General features: G+C 37.2%; 3 protein-coding genes across 4 annotated transcripts; 1 reads left to right on the top strand and 2 right to left on the bottom strand.

Moving 5' to 3' along the window:
* Nucleotides 1-335: 335 nt before the first annotated feature.
* Nucleotides 336-2,947, bottom strand: LOC147864044 (uncharacterized). Its single transcript, XM_087319663.1, has one exon. The coding sequence runs from the start codon at nt 2,671-2,673 to the stop codon at nt 583-585; it is 2,091 nt and encodes a 696-aa protein (XP_087175789.1). The 5' UTR covers nt 2,674-2,947; the 3' UTR covers nt 336-582.
* Nucleotides 2,948-4,602: 1,655 nt separating this feature from the next.
* LOC147864043 (exocyst complex component EXO70A1-like) lies at nt 4,603-13,707 on the bottom strand. 2 transcript variants are annotated; one of them, XM_087319661.1, is made up of 12 exons: nt 13,520-13,707; nt 12,556-12,651; nt 12,276-12,481; nt 11,949-12,191; nt 10,355-10,493; nt 9,626-9,838; nt 8,635-8,840; nt 8,301-8,501; nt 6,884-6,983; nt 6,517-6,623; nt 5,242-5,388; nt 4,603-4,917 (listed from the first exon to the last, which is right to left on the bottom strand). In XM_087319661.1, exons 1-12 carry the CDS (start codon nt 13,676-13,678, stop codon nt 4,800-4,802), a joined length of 1,935 nt encoding a protein of 644 aa, XP_087175787.1. In that variant the 5' UTR covers nt 13,679-13,707; the 3' UTR covers nt 4,603-4,799. The 2 variants fall into 2 exon arrangements, with proteins under 2 accessions (XP_087175787.1, XP_087175788.1); XM_087319662.1 differs by lacking the exon at nt 12,556-12,651.
* Nucleotides 13,708-20,519: 6,812 nt separating this feature from the next.
* Nucleotides 20,520-26,784, top strand: LOC147864042 (3-ketoacyl-CoA thiolase 2, peroxisomal-like). Its single transcript, XM_087319660.1, has 15 exons — nt 20,520-20,645; nt 21,515-21,600; nt 22,213-22,289; nt 22,404-22,488; nt 22,558-22,684; nt 22,771-22,869; nt 22,993-23,060; nt 23,150-23,257; nt 23,336-23,413; nt 23,578-23,710; nt 24,621-24,717; nt 24,985-25,108; nt 25,269-25,377; nt 26,202-26,285; nt 26,358-26,784. The coding sequence occupies exons 2-15, from the start codon at nt 21,517-21,519 to the stop codon at nt 26,465-26,467; spliced, it is 1,383 nt and encodes a 460-aa protein (XP_087175786.1). The 5' UTR covers nt 20,520-20,645; nt 21,515-21,516; the 3' UTR covers nt 26,468-26,784.
* Nucleotides 26,785-27,158: the final 374 nt, after the last annotated feature.

Here is a 27,158-nt window from a genome sequence, read left to right as displayed (position 1 = left end):
GCTCTTTAAGCTTCTTTAACAATGAGCATTCAAATCAATAATAATGCACAGAATGCAAGGTGGGCTCAAATGCACTCTGAAAAATATTTGGGCATTGTCTTGGTGGCGATTACTATATGCACAGCCAAGTGGTCTGAGATTTATTGCACAAGTCTATGTTAGCCACTAATTCAAATATTTATGAGACAAATATTAATGATGTTGAATTGACTGGCGCACCCCATGGTTAAAATTTGAAGCATAATACATACATCATCACAATTCTAGATTCGCCAATCATGTTTATAGAAGGTATAATGAATGAATGAAGATATACATCCATGATGGAAGCGCAATTGATGGGCAAAAATAAGAACAAGATGGCATAACATCTTTCATTTGCAAGCATACAATTATATATCAGGCTTGGAAAATTGGATGTCTAAATTTGAGAACCACCCATAGACAAGTTCGACCCTTGGAGCAATGCTGTAGAGAGGGCAGAACAATGCCAAAAGCATTGTGATCCACTACCAAAAAGTAACAAAAAAAGAAGGTAACTTATCAGGGTTATTACTATAGTATATGGGGGGTAGGTTTTACTTAGGTTTGCTTAGAGTGTCTAAGCATTGCTGCAATTCCTACTCCAATGAGTGATCCTGTTGAAGCTAATGCAAGAGGTAAAGACATGTGTATCAATTTCTCTCTCTTTCGGAGATGGAAGCTGAGCTCTTCTACATTTAACTCCAGTTGGCAAATACTCTTCTCACGTCGAAGTGCACTCTCTCTAGCATCAGAAAGTGAGGATTCAAGTTTCACAATCACCAACTTGAGATTTTCTACATCCCTTTTTGCTTCAGAAGCTGTCTTTTCACAACCCAATTTCAAATTCATTAACTCAGTTTCAAGAGAGGACTTGGCTGCTTCAAGGGATTCTATCTCACGAATTAAGGCAGAGTGCTCAGTCTCAAGCTGAAGGATCCGCTCCTTTTCTCTACTAGATTCGTTCTCCACCGTGGATAACAAGTGCTTGACCAAATTGAATTCTTGCTCAAGCACTTGAGACTTAGAATTAGCAACATCAAGCATACTCTCAAGAGATCCTTTCTCAAATTCCTTTTCCTGCTTAATAGAATCCAACACTTCAGCGTGCTCTTCTCGAGCTCTTAAGAGATCAAGCTCAAGAGTCTTTACCTGAGATTCAAGCTTTCCCATCTCACCTTTTGCTTCATAAACCACCTTATCACTAGCAGAATTCAAATTGACTATCTCTTCTTCAAGTGAGGATTTGGCTTTCTTTAGAGCTTCATTCTCTTGAGCTAAGTTAGATAGCTTCATCTCAAGCTGTAGAATCCCCTCTTTATGCTGAACCAATTCAACCTCCACCATCGACAACAACCCCTTAACTGAATTGAGTTCTCGTTCAAGCCCTCGAGCGTCAGCATTAGCAATTTCAAGCATACTCTCAAGAGATACCTTCTCCGATTCCCTTTGTTTGTTAAGAGAATCTAACACACTACAATGCTCTTCTCGAGCTTTAATAAGATCAAGTTCAAGAGTCTTGAACTGAGATTCAAGCTTTCTCATCTCACTTTCTGCTTCACAAGACAGCTTTTCACAATTCAATTTCAAATTCACTATCTCTGCTTCAAGCAAGGATTTGGCATCCTCGAGAGAAATTCTCTCTTTGGCCAAGGTTGAGAGCTCAATCTCAAGCCGTAGAATCTCCTCCTTATCCCGACTTGATTCAATCTCCATAGTTGATAACAAGCTCTTGACCGAATCAAGTTCTTGTTCAAGCAATCGAGCCTTCGAATTAGCAACCTCAAGCATACTCTCAAGAGACAATTTCTCTAATTCTCTTTCTTTGTTAAGAAAATCCAACGCGTTAGAATGCTCTTCTCGAGCTTTCATAAGATCAAGTTCAAGAGCCTTCGACTGAGATTCAAGCTTTTTCTGCCATGAAATGGTGTCTTCCCGTTGAACCTCGATGCTAGCAATCTGATTCCATGCTTCTTTCAGTTGCATCTGAAACCCTTCTCTTTCTTTTAATCTATCAGATAGCTCAGACTGTAAGGATTGAATAGCTTCGTTTGTTTGTATTTCAGATGCTTCTGCACATTTTCTCATCTCACTTAGTTGCTTTTCTAGGATTTTTTCCTTCTCATACAAGCCAGCAAAGCTAGCCTGAGATTCTTCATTAGCTACATGGAGATTTCTATTCTCAATTAGTAACGCATCTCGTTCATTACGAAGCTGAGATGCCTCTATATGAAGCTTATGACACTTTTCTTCTTCAGATTCCGTAACTTTCTGAGATTCTACAAGCTTCTCCAAACTGTTCTTAACGTTCTCTTCGGAGACAAAGAGAGAAGCTTTAAGTTCGTCCATATTCACAAGAAGTGCCTTCCTTTCTTTTAATAAATCTTCCTTCTCTGTCTCTAATTTTGCAGCTTCTCTCTTGCTACAAAAGAGCTCTTGCTCAACTCTATATTTCTCTTCTTTAATCGTATTTTTCTCCATGGAAACTTCATCTAATATTGCTGATTTCTCTTCAATTTGCTTTTCTAGAGACTTAACTTTTGCTTCTAAGTCAGAGTTAGAGAGCCTGTAAGAACTTACTTGTTTAAGAAGAGTTCCATTGAGGTCTTTGAGGTTGGAAATCTTGTCTTCTGTTGATAGCGTAGAAGGCATGGCGATTGTTCCCAACAAAAGCTTCAAAGCTTAAAGCCAGAAAACCATGGAAAGCTCGATTAATGTATTTGGTACTGGAAAACACTGAGAAAAATGCAGAAACAGCGAAGCGTAGAAACCCCAAAACTGTACTCCTCTCGATCATCCGATGAACCTTAGAAATACACAGAAGAGCCAACTCCGTGCTCTGATAAACCCTAGAAAAAACAGGAACCACGTACGTCCTCACCCAAAACCTATGGTGTGAAAACACTTGCCTCAAATTTTCAAATATCCTCTTCATTTTTTTGAAGGCTTTCGGAGCCTCTGTTTTTTGCCTGGAACACATACATACATACATACATACATGCCCATACATACATTTACCATGAGTAATTGATACCGGCACTCGTGTACCTTATGAGTGCATGAGTGTATCTTATGGTCCCAAGGGCTTCCGCCATCAAGGTCTTCGTCATTATCATCTCGCAGATATGTAGTTAAAAGTCGTTTGCTTCCCTAAGGAAGTCTCGGGTATCAAATGACTTCTCCATGTGGCAAAAGAAGCAACAATTCCCTCCTCTACCTTCCTTCGTTCGCACCACCATTTTGTATCTAGTGCATGGATAAAAAAAAACCTTTGGGGGTCACACATTTGGCTTATGACGAGCTAAATAAAGTGGTGATGGGCACTAAGAGAGCAGTGTTTGCTTTGTGGGTCAGTTCTTTCATTCCCTTGTGTATATTATGAAATGAGCTTTAGAACATGAACTCACATGCCAACTATGGTACAATGCTCTAAATTATGACCTTACATTATGGCACCTATTTTGCCATCACATAACATTGTTTGGTGAGCATGCATACATCTATGTACTCTAAAAAAAATTCAAATCTAACTACTAATTCATACTAGCAATGTTAATGCACATGGCTCATCCATAAAACATGGGGCCAACGTACGACCATATCTTACCAAACCCTAATGACATTCCATTTTTTAGGAAGTTGCTTGCTAGTTTTTCTAGGACACCAAGCATGGGGATTATGTGAACAATGTCAAACAATGCACCAACCACTACTTCATGTCTCTTATAATCATGCAACTTTCTTCATCCCCCTTCCATGCCACATGTCCAAGCTCATTGCCTACCTATTTGAACTTTACATCAGGTTGGTCAATCACAATACCAAAGCTTTGGCAATACATATTGAGTTGCAAAGGAACATTGCACACAAAGTCGAGATTTAACTCTCCATAACTAACATTACCCAAGGAAAATATTTGCGTGTATCACAAAGCTTGAAGTTTTCCCACAACAATAATACCATGAGAGCCAAATTTACTAATTACAAAATAGTTGTCCGACTTATTTACATTGCAGACTAGCATATTAACCCTTACCATTGTGTTAGATACGTGTTGTGCAATTCTCATTTTCACAACAGCCTATTTTATTGGCCATACAACCCTCCCTTTTTGGCACTTTTTATTGCAATATGCAGAGTGGATGATGGTACTGCATTACTGCAATTCATGTCAAAAAAACAAGGTATGCGATACCTTGCATGTCAAAGAAATGTGATATGACAAGCTTTGAGGCAATCAAACAAGAATGTGAAATGTGAAAAGTGACATCTTAAAATAAAGAGGTAGAGACAGTTGGACGTGAAACATGTGAAAAGTCCGGATATGACTACGTAACAAATAAAAAGTCAGCTTGAAAGGTGTGAGGTAAAGTCAATTAAGGTCTTAGAAATCTTGGATGCATCTTAGTCATTCCACTCACTAACGAAGACAAATGTTATGCATGATGATGGTATCTATAGGCAATGGAGAGAGGATGAGCTCTTGCAAATAGAAAAGAATTACTTCTGATGGCATACGTCAGACTTCAAGCTAAGTAAAAGCCATGGGAATGGCACTACAAGTAAATTTTGATCACAGCAAAATAAAATGATATCCAATAACTCTTAAAACTTTCACACAAATCAGACATTAATACACTACTCCCACAGCTCTGAGGTGGAGAAAAGATGTGATCCAAATTGTGCTTCTCAATCACATGAAACATTTAAAATATCTCATTGTTGCTGCAGAAGCCCTATGGTACAGAATTAATTATATATAGCAGATGTCGATCCCATCACCTTCGAGGTTCTGACTTTGATTTCCCTTCAAAGAAATCCCCAAGCATTGTATCCAACTCCTCTGGACTCCACCTTACATACTTCTGTGGGTATTTTCCATTTTCCATCATCAATCTGTGCAGTAAAAGTGAATGTTATTGGATTCTTAGGAGCAAAAATTGCATGTAACAAAGCCATCTCCTCAAAGAATTGATGCAACTTTGCAGCAAGACTAAATGTAAGTGGGTTCCTTACAAAAACATTCACTTAATTAATATACTACTGCCCTAAAGCATAACACCCAAATTTACGTTATTGTACCTCACTCAAAAGCACAATTCAAAAGTATCTTACTTCCTTACAAAAACATTCGCGTAATATACTACTGCCCTAAAGCATAACACCCGAATTTATGTAATAGTACCTCTTACTCAAAAGCATAATTCAAAAGTAACTTACCCAAAGCGCTTCAAAATGGAACGATAAGCAGGTAAAAGCACTTCTGCCACAGCCAGCCTAAGAGATTCGCGCAATTCCACATCCGGAACAAACCATTGTGCTTGGCGCAGATACAGCTCCTCAAATTGGCCATTGAACGTCTTAAATCTGCATGACAAAAACATTGATTATGAATTACGTCAAAAGTTGTTAGACGTGCAGCTATCTCAGCAATGCTGAATAGGATTATAATTATCAACATCTAGATGGGCATGTATGTTTACTAAAGCCCAACAAGAGGTGTCCTTAGGTTACACTATAATATGATAGGCCAAATGTTATCCGCTCATCAGTACAAGGGTCAATTACATCAACATAGACATTATATATACCCAAGGTCAAATAGCCATTTATCTATCTATATTGTGTCCATAGAACTGAAACTTTTTTGTGAATAATCTTTGGACAGTCAGCAAAATAGTGTACCTACAGATTGGGCCAAAGAAAGCAATATTGATATTAAAGCCCAGCTATGAGACTCGGTCTTTTCCATACAGAAAAAAACATTGTCTGTACAAGACAGTTGACAGCTGATGTTCTTCAACATTAGTCAAGGTGGTTGGTGGCTCATGTTGTCTTAGTGATAATTGTTTCATAAGCATTTCTTTCAAGACCTTTCACCATGTATTACTGTCTAGGATTTAGCCAACAGGCATCTGTTTCTCCCATTTAAATAATCGTAAATGGTTCAATGCTGTTTTATTACAAGATAGGTTCATTTTATGTAATCTATTTCTCATTTTTTTCCTCACTTATGTGTATGTCCTCGAACACTTTTCTTTTTACAAGAGAGGCTGTCAAATAATATAATGATATCAATTGGTATTCCATGGAGTGAGTGTGCTTAACAAGTTCATGGAGAGTGTCTCTTTTAGCAAAAGAGGCTGCCAAAGAATACAGTGGTATCCATTGGACCTAAAACTGGTGCCCCTGAAATTCCCATCACATCGGCCTTTAGAGAAATGATTTACTTATGTGTCATGAGAAGAAAACCTTCACTCACTAACCACTATTATCATAGCACGTGGAACTGCACAAAAAATAAATCTCCACACAGAATTCCTCATTACGAACTGAAAGGGCCCACAAACTATGTCAATAGTTACAATGGTAGACTTGTTGTACATTAGACCTATTCAGCATGATAATAAAATCTCCCAAACTGAACTAAAGCTTTGTATATGATTTCCTATATTGGTATCTTACAAGGTGATGCCCAGCAGAAATAAATATTACCTCTCTTTCAGCAATGCTCTTGAAACACCTGTACTTAAGCTGCTGTCATTCCCGAGACCACCACTACCATTTGAACTCAATCCTTGAACTGAAAGACTTGAGAGAACCTGAAAGAGTTGTATTTTCATGTTATGAAACAACCACTACAAGTTGTCATCTTTATCAATAAAGAAGACTGCTTCTAACATAACTTACTATATATAATAACCAAAAGGTACCACCATACTTTATCCTATATAAAGTTACTTCCAAAATAACTTAAGATAAATCATTCAGAACATCTCTCTATGATCTACCCCACAAGCAACTTCAAGTTATAAGTAGAAAATACTTGTATCTAGTGGTACGATCTAAATGCAAATATTACCTTGGACCATGCAACACGTTTGTAATTTGATGCATGTTGTTGTACTATGCGGCGGTGCCGTTGTACCCAGTCCTCTCCTAAGACATCCTTTGCTTCAGATCTGCATAATGTCCAGAACGCTGCAAAACGTTAGGCAATAAAGAAAAAAATTCAATGCCATTTTAACACACCTTTCAACAACAACATGTGTCTCAGCCTAGAATATAATCAACTCTTTTTTGCGATAATGATCCAGGACTTTTATGATCTGGCTATGTTAGAAGATGGCTTGAGCATACTGTATGTCTCCAGATTCACATATATGTTGTGAAATTATTAATACCAGAACATATTCTGGGAAAGAAACTACAAGGATACTGTTTACATTTGCAATATACCTTTTCATAAGACATAACCAAGACAGTTTGAATTTATGGAATGCAAGTAAAGAAACCCCCATTTTTAGAGAAAGTAAAGACAAAAGTGAACAAGTTGCACTCTTCATCTCTGGAGTGCCCAGGTCAAGTATAAGACATCTACCACCTAGAGTCAATGATGAGGTGCAGTATCACCAAGATAAGCTGTGCTCCACCCTTCTCATAAAGTTTACTTGTTTGTGTGATGACTGAAATGGTCAAGTTTTGAGATGCAATATCATTAAGATGACAATCATTGTTCCAGATTTTTGTCAGCATTAGACTGACTTTCCGTCGAAGGCATTCTAATAATGTGCACTGGTGTTTAGTCATCACGTCATATTATTGTCACTGTACATGCATATCTCAATGACTTCAATTCAGATATATCACACAAAATAATGCAGCAATATCCTTCCCGTCTATATATTGAATGGTCTTTGCTTGTATATCCATGCAAAAGCTTAGCAGTTTATATAGAACTACCTGGATGCTTCTATCCAAAATCAAAACTCTATCATCAGCAGTGATCAAAGCTCTACTTCGCAATTCAAATACGCATTTTAGCATTGAGGATGGAACTGTTCACTCTTGTCAAGACTCAGAGTTCAGGATTTTCAATGTTAGACACAGGTGGAAGTACCATTCTCCTAATAAAAACTTACAAGATGTTTCGTGTCTGGATTGAGAATATATATACATATCAAAAGTGTTTGGCAAAAATAGTCATAAACAGTGTCTTTTTCAACAACAAACTTAAGTAGGATTCCAGAACTAATCAATCTTTTTCACATAAGATGCAGCATTATTACATCAAATATTGATGAATCTTTGCTTATATACAGAAAAGAACAAGAAGCTTTCCAATACTGATAACATGATAGTATACCATAAGAATATACATGGAACTATTTATGCTGCCAACAGAATCCTATGGTCTGGTAATTTATAAACAAAATTACACTATTATATTGTAAGTATTAATTAACACAGAAAAATCGAGTTGTGGAAATTTTCATAACCTTCTTACGGATTTGACCATGTAGTGTATATTGTTCATTAAGAAAATGTGAGCAAGAGCAGGATCCCGATAGAGCTTTGACTTTCCTTCCAAGTTTGATTGAAGCGCTGCCATTATCTTCACAGTTGCAGATGCAAGCTGAGAATTTGCAGGTTCTACTGTCTCATCCTCACCAAATAGCTGTCTAAGGGTAGTCTGATAGCTGTAAGATAGAAAAGTTCAGGTCTAATCACATGCATACGTTTGTCAATGAAGCCAATGATAGAATATGTACATGCATAGAATCAACATGTTGTGTCTGAAAGAAACAATAAACACAAATAAATCTAGCTTACTCGAACAAAAACTTCACATAGTTGATGACATAGCTTGTCAATGGATGCACAGTGCCATCTTGAACAGGAGTCTTTGTAGCATCTTTCTCAACAGCTTCTGAAAAATCACCAAAAGTCTCTTCAGCTGTCTGGGCTAGTCTCTGTGTCAATCCAGAAACTGCTTCACGAATAGAGGCTGTTGGTCTTCCACTGAAAATGGTTTCTACCTGCTCAACCATTCAGTTGTTTATTTCAAGAACACTTAAATTAAATTTACTTACACCGAGACCTGTGAATGGTTTCCTATATGCACTGTAGACACGCGCACTTCTACACATTTAAGCGGGCATTTTTTTATCACTTGTACATATCAGATAGAAATTGTGCTGGAGCTCAAGAGAGAAGAAACATGAGTAAAAGACAAATTACATAACAAAAAAAGAAAATATTTTTGTTAATCAAGAGGGGTTCTTCTTTACATGTGCATATAAAAGATACAAGAGGACGTGTAAGTTGGAAACATTGTTACAACATGAAATACTCGCATAATAACTGTGAGCCATGTAGACACCCGTGTATATTAATCTCTGTATGAATATATCTTCAGAGGATCTCTGAAATTTATCATTGTACCAGCCCATGCACAAATAATGTCACAAGGTTTTTAGATATGAGCCACAGGCTTCTATTTAACTTCTTTGTCCCTTTCTTCCCTTTACCTGCCTTCAAGATTGACAAGTTTCCTTAGAGACATTACAATCATTAATTAGCTACTCTATCTGAAGACCATCAGATTTAGAATCTCAAAGACAAAGCGCGTTTACAAACGAGAATAAGCCTTTGGACAGCTAACAAGCTAACAAGACAGAAAGTGCATGCAGTACATTAGAAAAAAAAGCAATGAGTATGCTATCGGGGAGACTACATATACTCTGAAATTCTATATATGCTCTGCCAGTTTGACAGTATTAACATGATACAGATAGTATAACTCTTATGAATTCTATCATACCTCAGGATAGATCTCCCGCATTGTCTCATACATGTCAAGCAGCACAAAGAGCTTCTCGGGTGACTTCTTACTTTTGGCAATACCCTCTCCAAAACTCAACAGCATGGTTACACTGCCATTGGTAACTTCAGCAAAACATGTCTCACGATAAGGATCCAGCTCATGGAAAACTTGATCACAAATGTTACGCTCTCCCAAAAATAACAATTTCACCTGTAATCAAAAAAATTACATTCAATTCATTCAGGCACATAATACATTCTATGTGTAGTTATCCATGCAGATGTTTCTTTGTCCTTCACATTTTCTTCTCTTATCCCTTCTTCACATGCAGAGAGAATGCATACCCATAAACAAGTGCACTTTCAGGAGTGTAGGGCACTTACAGAAATTGCGTAGATAAACCATGTATAAATGTATCACAACCATATACATAAATATGTGTTGATACACCCATGTATCTTCACAACAGACCAGGTGGACATAAACATATACCTATGTCTCCACAACGCAGTATATGCAAGTACTATAATATAGAGATCAATTGAGCACTTAATACACATGAATGCAGCTTTGAGTGTCTATAAGTTTTTAGTTATACATACAGATATAAGTTATAGGTATGTGTAACAGATCCCAACCCACACTTCCTTGTTAATGCTGTGTACTGCTATAGTCATCTATGTGGTACACAACCATATAAATTCATAAAAAGAGTTGAAATATTACAGCTATTCGCATAAAATGAATCCAGTTAGTTATTTGCCCCTCCAAAACTTCCCACTGCATCTTGTGCACATCTTCTGTACTAAGTTTCTCAACACCAAGTTTTTGTAGAGTTTGCTCCAGAACATTAGCTCTAACATCTCTGCATTCAGCAAATAACTTTCTTCTCTTAGAAAAACAATTACAAGAAGCAACAAGGATTCAACTTTCAACTGCAATCCAATAAAAATTTTAATAGACTCATGATTTCTGTGTTTTATTTTTCTATCAACATGAGCCTGAATTCATTTTCTATTTTACTGCATGGTCAGACAAGTAAGTAAGAGAAATCCGTTCAGCGCAATAGCACCTTAATAGACAACAATAAACTGGTTTAAACAGATAATTTAGTCTCTATAATAAGCCACAACTGCAACCCTAAACATTATTTATCAACAGTTAAGACTTAGAAATTCGTCTGCAATGATATATGTGGGCATTTCTCATTTAATACATTTACATATCGAATGTGTAGGCTCAGCATCACAGCAACACGGTCTTGAAGTTCAAGCGATATATCCCGACTGTACTCATGTTAATTGGTTATATTATCACTGGTGCATCAGTGTTGAACAGATGCCTCCAAAATAAACCAACATAGAACATGTGCATGAGCATAATCTACGTTAGGAGTCAACATTAAGACTACAATGAAGCCCATTTGTATGATGTGTCCATCCATGGTCGGGGTAGCTATAGTTTGTCATATAAAAATAGTAAATGCTCGCTACCCTGTTGTGAATTTTCCACTCGGCCTTCTATTTTCCTTCAATCTAGTAGTGGTAGTAAGCACAAGCTCTCTGACGCACACATCCCTAATCAAAGGTATGTGTTAAAATTTGTATTGTTCTCATATCAAGCACAGAAGAGTATGAATTCCAGCCATTAGTCTACATTGGCTATGGACAACGACTCCTTTTCAGAAACATTGAATGCCTACCTCTATTCTGCTGCCATAGACAAGAGAAGATGATAATGTCTCGTTTAACGCTGTGCATATATCCATACCATCATGTTCAAACTTCTGCCTCTAAGATATGTAGTGGGGCACCACTTATGCCTCATCAAGGTCCTTCGCTGTATCTCCTCAGACTGCAACTAAGACATCATAAGAGTGTGTAGTGGGGCACCTCTTGAGCCTCACTAAGGTCCCTCTCTGTATCTCCTCTGGCTGTAACTATGGCATCCTAAGAGCACGGAAATCTTTTCCTAACATCCACAGGTTAAGGTATGCCTGCTTTCCACAGCAAAAGTGGAAGGTTCTCTAATAAGCATTGGACAGGCTGGATCTCTGAAATGACTCGTCTTCAACAGTTCTGCAAGGCTGGAAATTGGGCCATCAGCAGAACCATGTTATCTCTACTTTTATATTATGGATATAACATCAACAGAGTCGTAAGAACTCTGCTTGAATAGTCTGGACATATCATCTACTTTGATAATCCAGATAGATTCTCACATCATCATTAACTAGATTTCACAATCATTTCATGAGAAAACAAACAGAGTTTTACACATATGTCTCATGATTTCTGGAATAAGGCAATGTGTTGAGTACCTGTATATCTTACAGCATTCTTGATGATGTCCGGCAGCAACCATACGTTGTGCGAGCTCATGCAACTGAGGAATTATACTTGGTGTAATGAGAGATCCAATGGCATCTAATCCTTTAGAATCTTTCCCGTTTGCAGGTGAAACAAGCTTTTCTGACATATCCTCTCCCTGATTTCCAGAGGATGCAGTCGACCGAACAGAGTTGGGTAAACATTCTATCAGCCTTGCAGGTTCTTGAGGTTTGCTGTAATATGAACACATAAAACGTAAAGAAAAAATAATTCATAATTTTGTACCTTTCTCAAGAATCTGATGTTATGGTGATTACCTGTGGGTGGTCAAGAGAACTTTGAATTCTTTCTCTAGCCTTGCCATAGCTTTGGAGAGCAAAGCATGTGCACGATTCAATGCAGAATCATTACTTTTGAAACTATTATTAAACGTGAAGAATTCAATATTGTTGCGAAGGTCATCAACTGCGACTAAATATCCACTTAAATCTTCACGAGGACCCCCAATTATCTTTGTTTCTACCTGTAAAAAATGTATGATCAGAATTCAGTGCGACATTCATGAGGTATGACAGTAGAAAGAAAATCTACTCTCACCTTTCGTGACACATCAAACTGCGTCAAAATATTTTCTGCCGCCTTGAGCGTGACGTCAATGTTCTCATGTGCCTTCCTTATTGCGTGTGTATGCATCTATCATGTGACATCTCAAATTTGTCAGAGAATAATGAAAACATGCATTACTTGACAGTATATACAGACTAACAGGTTATCTGGCAATTTTAGCTAGATCAAAAAGGTTCAAATCACAACTTGAATAATAGTGGAGTACAGGATAAAATGCAGTATTTTGCATGTTTGTATCTAAGTTCAGAAGGTGCAAACAAGAATTTTGATATCATGTCATCCTTCTAAGGATCAGATACTTCTGGAAACTAGCTCCCCACTGGAGCACACAAAAATAAAGCTATGTAAAACATCATCAACACTATGGAACGCGAGGATTTTGACAGCATTTCACTGTTCTGAGAGATCAGGAAGCATAAATCACTGATCAGGGGAACATACAAAAAGAACATCTAAGCCTTAAGTAAAGCAGCAGCATCAGTATATAAACCAATCAATTTTGCAACATTTCATCCTCTTGAGAGACCACATAGTACATGAATTGAGAAAAGTCAAAAAGAAAGCATCATCAACGATGTGTAAGTCAAGACTATGCAATCAAGAATACTGACAACAATTCATCATTCTGAGAGATAGAATGATATTAGAAACTAGCAACGTGCTGGTGCAAGCATAGATAAAGCATCAAATCTATGTAAAGCAACATTAAAACAGGGAACATGAACAATTTGGTAATAGAGCTAGCTATCCAAGTACTGACGCATCCAAAATTTGATGCGAATAGAGAATATATTTGACAGCATTTCACTGTTTTGATGAGTGCTAAATACTCTAACCAACACGCCGAAGCAAACCAAGAAGGAAGACTCCCGATGAAACCTAACAATCTGGAGCACAATTTATTTATCCTGATCTCTGAGAAGAAACGCAATACCTGTGTAGGACGCATGGCCGACTCGAGGTCGGAGAGACGATGATCGAAAGAGCTGAGGATAGTGATCATGCTGTCAGTAATGGTCTGACTGCGTTTCAGGCTCTCTCGCATGAACCTGGATCGTTCAGCCATGGCCTCCAAACCTCCCGCTGCCACCATAGCCGCCTGCTGCAGAAAAACACAGAGCTGTAGAGAGAGAGGGGGAGGAGATGGAGAAATAGAAGAGAGGACAAACGAAAAAACAAAGGGAAGCCTAGAGAGAGAGAGAGAGAAAGAGAGAAGTTTGGATTCTTTTCCATGAAAATTCCTTTTTTTCTTCTTCTTTTCTTAATTACGTTCTCTAATCCTAATCACATTTAACTAATTTTAAGATTAAGCCCATCATTACATACTTTTTTAAACATTGAATGTTTGATGTAGCGGTGCTTCATAAATATTAACTACGAGTTTTTCTCATCACAAGATTTGAGTGCTCGTCACTGTCTGATTTGTTTTCTTGTCCATGCTCGATCGCCTCTGAAAAACTTGCACTATTTGTTACGATTTTGGTTAGAAATCGATTGATGGAGACGATTGAAAGTTTAATCTTCTCTGTTTTTCTTTGTATCAAAGCCTTCAATTAGGAGTTGAAGTCATAAAGCCATTAAAGTTACCTAAGCTCAATATATAGAAACTCATTGATTAAGTGACATTTTGATGAAGTGAATGTTGCTTATTATTTTATCTCTATCGTGAATGTATTCTTAATTTTCATGCGATTAGAAGCTCGACTATGAACTTATTGGCAATGGCACACACACACGTAGATTCTTTTATTATTTCCTATCTCTTTCTAAAGTGTATGCTTGCTTCTAAGTGTTGTCCACTTCCCGTAATTTCCTATCGGAAAATATATACAAATATGCCCTTGTTTGTATCTCTCTCTTTTCACCCTTTACTTTTTTGTATGTTTGATACCTCGTGTTAAAGTTGATTGAATAAATCAGGCCTCATGGAAAAAATGTTTTTTAACCAATTCAATCAAAGTACTTCTACCCAACATCTTTGTCTATAATTTTAACATGTGAACCAGTTATTATGCATGTAAATGTTTTCAACATAATTCTACCTTTTTGTAGAGTATCGTTATCTCTAATGGTTTAGAAGCCAACAAAGATTTCGGAACTTCTGTATTCCATATTGTAGCTAGGAAAAATACATTTTACCCTCGTTTTCTATGAGAAAAAAAAATCGTTCTATTAATTATGATTTGGATCAAACAAAACAATTTCAAGCTATTTTTAAACAATCCACAACTTTATACAAAGCTTTTTCTTATTGATTTGCAATTTGTATGCACGCAATACCTATAAGCCAATAAAAAGGTTCATGGCATTTACATGTTATAACAATACAATTTTTTTCCCAACCCCTCAAAAATGCATGAACACCTATATAGGAATTGTCCTCATACGCATATGTAGCCATATTTCAATTTCTTTGTTCATCTAGCTTGAGGCATTCATCTACATAGGTTTTATGCTCATGCCCTTCTATTGTCTTCACCCTCCATGAGTATTTACAAATTATTTGTCTGTTTGTGAGTTTCAAGGAAGGAAAAAATTTGAAAATGATATAGTTATGCACACTTAAGTTTTAATCACTAGGATAGTTTACATTATTTGCTTCCGTTTCATTGTAATTGTAATTGTGGGCTTTTATATTCTTTGATGGTCATTAATTATATGACCTAGATAGACCCAAAGAGTGCAACATTGAAGTATGATTATGACTAAAATATTGATTACTTATAGCATATTTGATTGAAAGAATTCATGCATTCATTTTACGCGTATATGCTCAAATGTTCGATGGTTATGGGTTGGTTGTCTCAAATGTGATATAAATCCGCAGTTGAGAGCAACAAGGAGGCGTTATTCATTGGTGTCATGACAATATCATGGGTTAACTAATCTAGAGACAATATTTTGGGGAGATTAATAAGGAGCTAGGGCAGGATTTTATAATGGCAATGTGGATTAGTTGCTATAAAAAGTAGCGTGCAGAAGCAAGTATAAAGACCGAACAGAAGAAAACTCAGGTTTAATGGAGACCTTGAGCTTACGTAGTATACTCGGGAGAGAGAGAGAGAGAGAGAGAGAGAGAGAGAGAGAGAGAGAGAGAAAACACAAGAACTATATTCAAAAAAGGGTACTCAATCTCTATTCACCACTCTATACATATGTGTGTTCAATGAACACTTTTATACAAGTCCTAGAAGGACTGACCGAAGTACTGACAATACTTCAATGCTCATTAAGAGCTCCTACACTAACTCCCAAATATATTCCTCACGGAATATCTTTCTTAACGGCCTCCTTGTTTACGCACTCAACCTAACTGATCGGTCCCAACCGATCCGGTCCTCGGCTTCTTCAGCCGATCCGGCCGATGTTGAGCTTGTCTCTCAACAGTTGCTTCTTGTTTCGTGTTTTCTAAGGAGATCAATAAGGAGTAGAGACAAGCAAACATTGTGTTTCTTGGGGAGATTAGTAAGGAGCTAGGGCAAGATATTATAATGGTAGTATGGACGAGTTGCTTCTTGCATCGTGGTTCCATTTGTGGAAAGGTCAAGGTGGTGGCAGACGGTGACCAATATGGTGTGGGGGGGTATTCCTTTAGTCCTTGAATTTTGGGTGGTCATTTCATGATTAGTCATATATTTGTCTTCCTCTTTGGATGGAAAAGGAGTGACCCCAATCAATGACCTAACATTGGTAGGCCATTGTGATGGGGTGATATGAGGCAACTTGTGGTGAAGCAACTTTATATCCAACAAGAATGCAGTGACCACTTGGAAGAGAACTAGGTCTTTCCCATCTATATTTTATAGGTATTTGCATGGTTGCACGATATGTGAGGGCCTTGCTTGACATAATTCATAAGCTTGCATCCTTGCATAGCTTGACAATGTGTGCATGGTTTCATTGTATGACAAGCCCATATAGCTCGATGTTGGCTTGGTTTGATAGAAGTTCTAAGTTGTCATCATTCCATAGCTTGACAATGCATGCACGGGGCAACATCTCCACCTCCTAGATTATACCCTCAAAGATGTATTAGAGAAGCTAGACATGCAACGCATTGGATATGATTGCCATTTGGAAATGAATAGAAGCAAGCGCAATAATTTGAAATAAGATAACAAAAGGAAGGAGCAATTTGGTTGCAACGGGAGAAGGAGATAAGGGTAATAAACGGAGACAAACAATGTAGAGAGTCAAAAGGCAAGAGGGTAGAATGTTTACAAGTGTTGATTGGTAACAATGGAGAGTAAAAAGAAAAGCAATTGCCCAAGGGGTTTAAAGAATAATCGTTTCCTTTCCTTTTAATTGACAACCTACGGTCACCACATGTGTTGATGCATGTCACGCCATTAATGGTAGGGGCCAAAAAACTCCTCAAGAGTTTGTGCCATTTGTTGTGACAAATAAAGTCTCACACAACGATGGTATTGAGTCTTAGTTACCATCGATCTATTCCTATAGATTCCCTAATATTCCAAATACATAGTTGAACTTACTTGGTTGTAGTCTCTTAAAACTTGGACAAAACACCTCATCTAACACCATTGGTTGTTTTCTCTTCTTGATGTGGGAATGGACTTTGTGGCATGATCCCTTTGTATGATTTTGGTTGAAAGTCATTGACAACACGAGGCTCAATATGTCCATTGAGCAACTCAATTTGGTGCATGCCCATCAAATGACTGGACCAAAACACACATTTGATTACAATTACAAGCCACTTGTGATGCTTGTAAGTTGTAACAGTAATCAATGTATGCTTGCAAGGGTAATCGAATGTTAGCCCTTGGCGATGCTTGTAAGGGTAATCAATGAATGCCTCTTGTTGTGACAATATCCCAAACACACTAAAAGTTGAAGATGCTAGAGCAAAGAGACATTGTGACATGCTAGCAAGTGCTCCTCATCCAATCGTTTTACAACTCGAGGCCAAAGCTTCAACACCTTATGCTCAACCAATGTAACAACTTGTGCTTCAATTATAGTTCCAATTGAAACATTTATTATTTGAGAGGTGTTCCAATTATAATTTTAAAAAAGATGAAGGGGTTTTATAAATATATATGTGACATGCCCCATGATGTGTTGGGAACTCCAGAAAACAATGTTGTTATAATGTAGATGACTTTCTTAATTTATTTTGAGGATATAATGTTCCATTGAGATATTAGAATATGTGTGTGTGTGTACACACGTGGAATTTGGTGACTTTATCAAACAAAAACACATGTTGGATGGCAACGTACGTTATGCGAATTCATTCATATAAATGTATATGTACACACGTGTGCAATTTGGTGACTTTATCAAATGAAAACATGTGTTGGATGGCAACACACATTATGCCAATTCATTCATAACTAAATTTATATCCATTGATAAATACCCCAACTAGATATTTCGTGGTTGGCTTGTAAAATATAACCATGCCAATGTTTGAAAGCCATGCTTTACGATTGGGAAACCCATTGATGAGGACTCAAACACAATCACTTTAATGTTGCATAACTATATTAATTGTCGCAACTATTATACCAATTTGTTTGAACAAGGATTTTGATGATATTTTGCAATGAGTACATAGTTAACCCATTGATGAAGACTCGAGCATAATCACTTCAATGTTGCATAACTATATTAATTGTCACTAATGTTATACCAATTTGTCAAGTTTCTATGATGTTATAGGCAATATTGTCAATTGTGCTTTGGCATGCAATGTTTTGTTCACACGGTTATGCACAATGTCCAATATATAGTATGGGATAATGTTTAAGGAAAGTGAATGCCTCACATTCTTTCACCCTCTAATTACAACTATAAAGTTGTTGTCATAATCACAAACCATTCACTCTCCATGGTTGTTTACGATGAACAAGTAATAATGATTTAAATTGGCATAATATATGTTATTGTTATAAATGTATTATCCTCATATAAATAGACAATCATGGTTTGTTTAGGGAGCGATTACAATTAAAGAGAAACAGACAATTGACTTGTGATTATCGACATAGATAAAATAGAAAATACATAGAATACAAACATACCCGTAACAATATCTCAAGATATTTGAGTTACAATTTTGCATTATAAAAAATTACAATATTTTAGCACAACATGTATGTTATCTTCATTTACCTATTTCGCATGTGCATAAAATATCGTGCACATGTCATTTCAAACTTCTTCACTCACAATGTTTTCTCTCTCGTCCTTTGGTATACCCTTCAACACCACCTTATAAATATTAATTGGCACATTTAGTTTCTTGCAAAGCTTTGTTTGGTTTCTATAGTTAGAAGTTTGTTTTTCATAGGGTGCAACAATAGAGGATTCACTCATTCACCATATTGCAAATGGGATGCCTCTAAACTTTTTGACACTTACATAATCTCCCTGACAACTTAAACTTCCATTTTTTGCTGTGTTCATTCGTATCCCTTGGAAATATGCTCCGTTCAGAATGACTAGGTTGATAGAGTACTTTAAATGTTTTCATATAGAGAGTACCACTAACACAAAGTGGTAGAAAAAACAACCAATCAATTATTCTTGGCGTACTTCTATAGAGGGGTTTGATTATGATCTCTAAATATTTGAAAGTAGACATGGAACTATAAATTTAATATGTCAATTTATCAAACCGTCAATACACATTACAATAAATCCAAAAATACAACAACAAAATTGTGCTTTAATGTAATGATCCTCCTCCATTCAACACATTTATCGTTGATCAAACATCCACATTTGTTCTGAAAAGAAGGCATGCTCATCTTGATGTGTGAAAATTGGCATTCTAATTTGAAGAATATGGTTTATCAATGTCATGTGCTAGTTAATAACACTTCATAGTGGGGAGCCACCACCCTTAATCTTCTACTTTAGGTGATTGACTTAATTAGCTTTTGAAAATCATAGTCAGAGATGAGTAAATATCAAACCAACGTGGATAAATATTGTTGACCATGTGCAATCGACATAAGGTAACTAGTATCCCATTTCGTTTAACCAATTCTCTAATAAGATGAAGTAATCGCTTACACTTGGGATTACGCAGGACTTTCAAAAAAATGGGACGCCAATCGAATTCGTAACATTAACGAGGTCACATGCAAACTAAATAAAACTAAATCAAGAGCTGGGCTTCTTCATGGGCGTAAAATTGGACGCATCACGGCCATGCATTACATACTAATACATATGTATACGCACACATATTCAGAGCTCCCGAAAAGCAAAAGCTAAGAAAAGCGAAGGCAAATAAATAATGGAGTTTAAAGAGAGAGAGAGAGAGAGAGAGAGAGAGAGAGAGAGAGAGAATGTGGGATTAGGATTGACGCGCTATATATGTACGTATGGAGAATGTCGATAATTTACGGGGGCTACTTATGTAATTATATGAAAACATAGGCATACGGACGCAATTTTCCCTTAGAAAAGAAGGAAGCCGACGGCGATCACGCGGCACAGCGTTTCTTGAAGCAGACAGACTGAGACAGAAAGACAGAAGAATCCGAACGTCTTCTAAACCAAAATTCTGCTGGAAACTCGGGGCCGCAGAGGCGAAGTAAGTATTATTTCCTCTGCGTATACTTACTCACTCATCTGAGAAGCTTCTTTTTCTTGTTTTGTTTTTCTCTTTTCTTAGAAAGGTGAATTATATACGTATGCACATAGTAATGATGGTGGGATCAACGAGCTATTTGGCTACGGCTTCTTCTGCTTTTTTTTGTTTTTTTTCTGACCTAATTTGAGATTTCTTTGTTATTCATCTATACATATATCCATCCCTAGCAGAGATTCTGGATAAAAGTCAGGAGAAAAGTCAGGAACAAGTCGTAAGCGGTGAGAAAAGCGGTGTTCGTCTCTTATTATAAGCGAATCGTCTTCTTTGCTCATAGCTATATAAAGAAGATACCAGGTTTATCCCCTTTTTCTTTCTCCTTGAGAATAAGTTTCACCTGTTTTCTATCCTTGCCCCTCCTCCGCAATCCATCTCGAACCCATACAGGTTCACGCTGAGAGTAGATCCTTCTTCCGCTCCTCCTTCGCAGGTATGGTGATCGTAATTTTGATCCGAACGTTATCTTTCGTTGTATCTATTGAATAAAGTCAAATTCTCCTCTCTGATCGCGGGATTTCTTCTTCTCATACTCTTCTTCTTCTCATTCATTCATTCATTCTCGAGTCTCTTGGTGAATGATTTTTTTCGTTCTTAGGCGCATGCTTATATAACTCTTTAATGATTCAAGAGTAGCTCCTGCGTATGAATATCTACAGATCTGTGTCCTTCTTGAATGGATAATAAACATAAATTCTATTCTGATTTGCTATGGTTCAATACTGAACTCTCCCTCTCCCTCTCCCTCTCCCTCTCCCTCTCCCTCTCCCTCCTGAGATCATTCTTGAATGAACATTGCTATGTGGATCACCTGCCCTGTTTCTTTCTGGAGCAGTGCTTTCTTCTTTCTTTTGGCTTCTTTTTATCAAGATAAGTTTTCTTTTTTATTCCACTCATGAACTTCTCATCTTTAAAGAATAATTTCTTAGTTGTTCACCTACTTTGCATGATCCTCCCCCTTCATTAGCTTTCATTGCCTTTATCTGCTTTGCGACATCTTTATGAAAGGTAAATATCCTCATCTATAAAAAAATCCTGCTTTTGTCACTTGATTTAAAACATTCAGACATATTTTGAATGCTAGGTCTGTTACTATGACATCATTTTCGAGTGAAATTGTCTACTTCAACTCACGTTGTGAAATCATTCATGAAGCAAAATTTTGGCTTGATCACTTATCTCTCACCCTCGTGGCATATTTCTTGAATGCATGACCTCAATTCTGGCACCAGTCTTGAAATGATTTTGCTTCTCACTTGCTTGACCTTCCTATATGCTCCTTATTTTCTTGATACTCTGCAGATATGGAAAGAGTACGTGCCAGACAGCAAGTTTTGCTCGACCATCTTCGCCCGTCCTCCATCTCCAGGGTCTCCACCGATCTTGTGGTGAGCAAAATATCTTCTTTTTCATTTCTGTATCTTCTTCAATGAATGAAAAACATTAGAATCCAGTAGAAGTGGAAATGTTGTGGGAGGTATCCACAAGGTCAAACATTAGAATCCAATAGAAGTGGAACTGTTGTGCAACATAATTCCACAAGGTCATATTCAACACATGAATTAATGAGAGAAAAGAGAAGCTTGTGCTAGTTTATTCATAAGGTTACCTGCCTTCTATCAATCGGTGTGTAGTAAAATCATGTTAAATATATGACTGATGTGGTGGTTTTGATTAATTCAGAGTGTGGTAACTTGTGACAAATTGGATATCATATGTGATTGCTACTGGAAACTTATCAATGACTTTCAGCTGATGTCACATGCTGAATGATATGAATGCTTGAAACTAATGGTGGCAACTTAAACCTTTTTAAGGAACGTGATGTTTTTTTGCTACTAAAGAATGCAATACTGTGATGTTAGTTTGACTAGCAAATAGCTACTTTTGTTTTTAAAAGATCTATATATGCTTCTTGCTTCAAAAACAATTTATTTGGGCTGTCCATTGTACAAATTTGTCTATACTGTTTTTAAATCAAGTTGTTGGGTTCATTGCAGGTATCAACATGTGCTGCTGGTGATAGTGCCCCCTATCAGAGGACAACTGATTTCAGTGATGATGTTGTTATTGTTGCGTATGTTCTTTTGCATATGCCATAATTATCTTTAGTATGTTTTTTTAGATGATCACATTTAAAGCTAGGTTGTTTCTAGATGATTCCACTTCAAGTTAGATTTTTATATTTCAGAGCTTATCGAACCCCGATTTGCAAAGCTAAGCGGGGGGGGTTCAAGGACACATACCCGGATGATCTGCTAGCTCCGGTTTTGAAGGTAAAATAATGTCATTTATCTTAAGGACTTTTAGGTTGCTGTGTAGTATGTAATAATGACAATTTGCAGGCTGTTGTTGAAAAAACTGGCGTTAATCCTGCGGAGGTTGGAGATATAGTCGTTGGTAGTGTTCTAGCCCCTGGTTCACAACGGGCAAATGAATGCCGTATGGCTGCATTTTACGCTGGCTTCCCAGGTCCAAACAAAATTGAGAAATCATTAATCATTTCAACTATTACAATTGAGGATTTATCTGAAACCATTTAGTTGTGTAAATTGCAGAAACTGTACCAGTTCATACAGTAAACAGGCAGTGTTCTTCTGGTCTTCAAGCTGTGGCTTCTGTTGCCGCATCCATCAAAGCAGGATTCTACGATATAGGTGTGCATTCCAAATGTTAATATAATTTCATAGGTGAAGTCTATCAAGGATCGATCTGAATGTTGAACACAAAGAGTGCATCCTGTATTTGAATAAGATCTAACTAACTTATTTGTCATTTAGGTATTGGTGCTGGTTTAGAATCCATGTCAACCAATCCAATGGCCTGGGAAGGTTCTGTCAACCCAAAGGTTTTGCTGTAGTTCATTTCATCACGTTGCATGTAGAGTTTATGTTAAGAATTCACCCTAATTCCTCAATGCTCCTTGTACTGGTGCAGGTGGAGACTATACAGAGGGTTCAGGACTGTCTTTTGCCTATGGGAGTGACCTCTGAAAATGTTGCTGAACGTTACAATGTCACAAGAAAAGCACAAGATGAGGCGGCGGTGAGAATTTATGGTTGATGGAAGATTTGCCGGAGTTTTGATTCTTGATCTTGAAAGTGCATTATATTTTTGTTCTAGGTGACATCTCATTTGCGGGCTGCTGCTGCAACCGCAAGTGGAAGATTTAAGGAGGAGATAATCCCTGTTCCGACCAAAGTATGTGATAAGGCCTGTCTCCTCAGTGATGTTCTGTAGTATATGCTTTGTTTAGTACCATTAAATGATTTTGAAATTACTTTCAACCTGTAAATGAGATGCTTGTGGAACTATCTTGATTTATTTAAGTTAAGAGTAACATCACCTTGCCCTTTATTTTGAAGCTTGTGGATCCAAAGTCAGGGGATGAGAAATCTGTTGTGATATCAGTTGATGATGGTATCAGACCTGGGACGACACTTGCTGACTTGTCAAAGTTAAAACCAGCTTTTAAGAAGTCTGGGTCTACGACTGCTGGTATGATCTTCCCACAACATTTACAGAGTTTCAATGGTTTTTTTTGTCACATGCTGTGCAGTTTGAGGAAGGTAAATTAGAAACAGATTCTTTGTTTGTTACTAGCATTGAATAGCTTAGCAGTTATCTTTGTTAGTTTTCATAGACCATCATTGCATTATATATATTTCACTTTTTTATCAGATCATTTGACTCATGAATTCGTAATCTGCTCCCTCTATGCAATCGGTGTCATTCGGTGAGGGATAGTATTGAGGAGTGATAGTACTGTCATCCTTGAAATCTGGTTGTTATTAGCAATGCATAAAAGTAAAAACTATTCAATTCGTTTTGAGAAACAATGAGCAATTGAGTTTTGTCGTGGTAGTAATCATATTGATACGCAATCCGTGTCGTTCGGTGAGGAGGGATTGTATGAGTGATAGTACTGTCATCCTTGAAATCCTATTGTTACTAGAAATGCATAAAAGTAAAAACTATTCAATTCATTTTGAGAAACGAGCAATTGAGTTTTGTCGTGGTAGTTATCATATCGATTAAAACCTTTCTGTTTCTATACCCCCAAAAACTATTTTGAACGCGATACCGAGCAATTGAGTTTTGTCTCGGTAGTACTCATATTGATTAAAAACACTCTTCTGTTTCTATACCCCCAAAAACTATTATGAACACGATACCAAGGCAAGCCTGTGGAAACCCCTTTCTTGGATATTGGAAATAAGTAAATGCTAACAATTTTCTCACAGTAATGGCATAATGCTAAAGGGATTTTGTACCTGATTGATTAAGCAGCTGCTCTCAGACCACTTGGCTTATCTTTGCTAGTTTTCATAGACCATAGTGGCATTATGTAAGCGATGGTGCAGCTGCAATGTTCACCCTTTTTTCTTTCTTTCTTTTTTATCTGCAGGAAACTCTAGCCAAGTAAGCGATGGTGCAGCTGCTGTTTTACTAATGAGACGGGATTTGGCTTTGAGAAAGAATCTCCCTATTCTTGGTGTCTTCAGGTCTGTTTCTGCATAAAAATAAGGATGCTCATGAAATCACTAAATAGAAATTGCCGGGAAAATTTATAGCTATTATTAAACACTGAAAATTTAGAAAGTTGGCCCATGGTCCCGAAAATTCACAATATGCGTCTTTCTTTATTGTGAAATTGGAAGTGGGTGACTGTTCGTAAACCAAACGCTTCAGGGATGGAACTTGCTTCTTTTTCTATTTGAACAGTCACTTCCTTCAAATTCTATTCACTCACTAAATGTTGTCTTCTACAGGAGCTTTGCTGCAGTTGGTGTTGACCCAGCTGTTATGGGAATTGGGCCTGCTGTTGCTATTCCAGCTGCGGTGAGGGCTGCTGGACTTGAAATCGCTGATATTGATCTGTTTGAAATCAACGAGGTGTGGCATCTCTGCTTATCGTTATTACCTATATTCATTGTTTTTATTTACACTGCATACTGATAGTCATTGGAGCTGGTTCTTTGATTTGAAGATATATTTTATACATGATTTATGAATTAACATTGTTATATAATGGACCGCACCTTGGACTTTGCAGGCATTTGCCTCTCAGTTCACATACTGCCTTCAGAAGCTTGAGCTGGATCCAGAGAAAGTTAATGTGAATGGTGGTGCAATTGCTTTAGGCCATCCCCTTGGAGCAACTGGTAATATTACCATGTTAAAATTGATTGGTTTATGCATAAATATGGTGCCATTGCTAACAATCGGCAACAGTTCTGTTCGGTTGTGTTCGAGAGGGTCAAAACCAACTAAAAAATCTAGAAACCTGCACAGAACCGAACCACGAAACCATTAAACCGAACCCCTAAACCCCAAACCCATTAACCGGTAAACCGTGGTTTCGTGGTTCTGTTTCTTTTTCGGTTTTCAGCGTAGGTCAAAATTTAAAATTTAAAATATTACATTATTTAAAATTTCAAAATTTTAAAGATTTTCCTAAAATGTGAGAGTAAGGCATGAAGATTGTTTAAAAACAATTGTTTAATTAAAGAAAAAAACCCATTAAACTGTTTAAACCGTGGTTTCGTAGTTCGGTTCGGTTCAAACCGAACCGTTGCCGATTGTTGGCCATTGGTTTAGGCCATCCCCTTGGAGCAACTGGTAATGTTATCATGTTATGATTTAATGGTTTATGCATAAATTACAATTAAATTCCTTAGTGTTTGGTTCTGTAATCTGAGATTCCTGAAGCTAAATATGGAGGAGACTAGCTTGGTGTAGAAGCAATATAGAAATTATCATTCTGGATTACATGTGTATCACAGTAAATATCACACAGTGAAGGCTTAATTGTTGAGAATTATAGGAGATTGGATTGCAATAAAAACCTCTGAACACTGTCATTACAAGCTTGATTGTGAAGCAATATAGGAGTCAATCATGAAAACCTTATACCTGGATTTTGCAATAAAAGTTAAAGTTCAGGATTATAAGACTTCTGACTCTGGGTTGTTCTTTGAAAATGAAGGTGCACGGGCCACAGCAACCCTTCTCCATGAGATGAAGCGTCGTGGCAAAGATTGCCGTTTTGGAGTTGTGTCCATGTGTATAGGTAAGTTGCGTTTTGGTATTTATGTTGCATCTAAAGCCAGTTCAAATGAGTCTTGGTTTAATCGATGTGTAGGTACTGGAATGGGAGCGGCTGCGGTCTTTGAGCGTGGAAGCATTGTTGATGAATTGCTTAATGCGAGGCCCATCTCACAGAACAATTTCTTGTCAAAGGATGCCCAGTAGGAACAATTCCTATCACAGAAATATAAGATGCATATTTCAATCAATTATACTCCTATGTAGCTTTACTTATATTTGTGGTTCCATTGGATGGTAATTTGTCAGTATACCATGATGCTGCCAGTGGAATTTATCATGGGATTGATTTCTTCATTAATTATTTTCAGTGTTGTAGAAAAGCTAGTCTCTACAGTAAAACTAGCTGCGGATAATTACAGCATTTAGAGGTTTTCAATATGTTAAATCAATTTGTAATGATCCTTTTCATTATCGTATATGTTTAGAACTCTTTGTTCTTAAAATGGAATAAAAAGTAAATTTGCTAAGTTTTATCACTACTAGCTTTGGTGATGTGTATATACTAGTTTCAAAATTTTGCTTTGATGTCAGGGTATCAACATTTATTGCGCTGTCATGCTGATTTAAATCTATGTCTATCATACACAGTTAGCTAATGAGCTTATACTTGAATGCGACGAGAGGTTATTCTTTAGGTATTACATGTCTTGGCTATTCATATGGATGTTAAAACTGTTGGCAGAGGGGGAAGAGGCAACCGAGCAGCTGTTTTCACCGGTGCACAACTATTTGGTGGCACACAAAGGCCCTTTGATCACACTTTGACCTATATACGTCTGAATATTAGTGGGAATTATGGTTTTGGCCTTTTACACTGTATCAATCTCCACCCCTA

This window comes from Azolla caroliniana, unplaced genomic scaffold, assembly GCF_043228905.1.
Source record: "Azolla caroliniana isolate FFs.n. ecotype wild unplaced genomic scaffold, voAzoCaro1.0.p SCAF_5, whole genome shotgun sequence".
NCBI lineage: Eukaryota > Viridiplantae > Streptophyta > Polypodiopsida > Salviniales > Salviniaceae > Azolla > Azolla caroliniana.
Note: the sequence above shows the minus strand (reverse complement) of the source record. Positions and strands in the feature narration are given on the sequence as shown.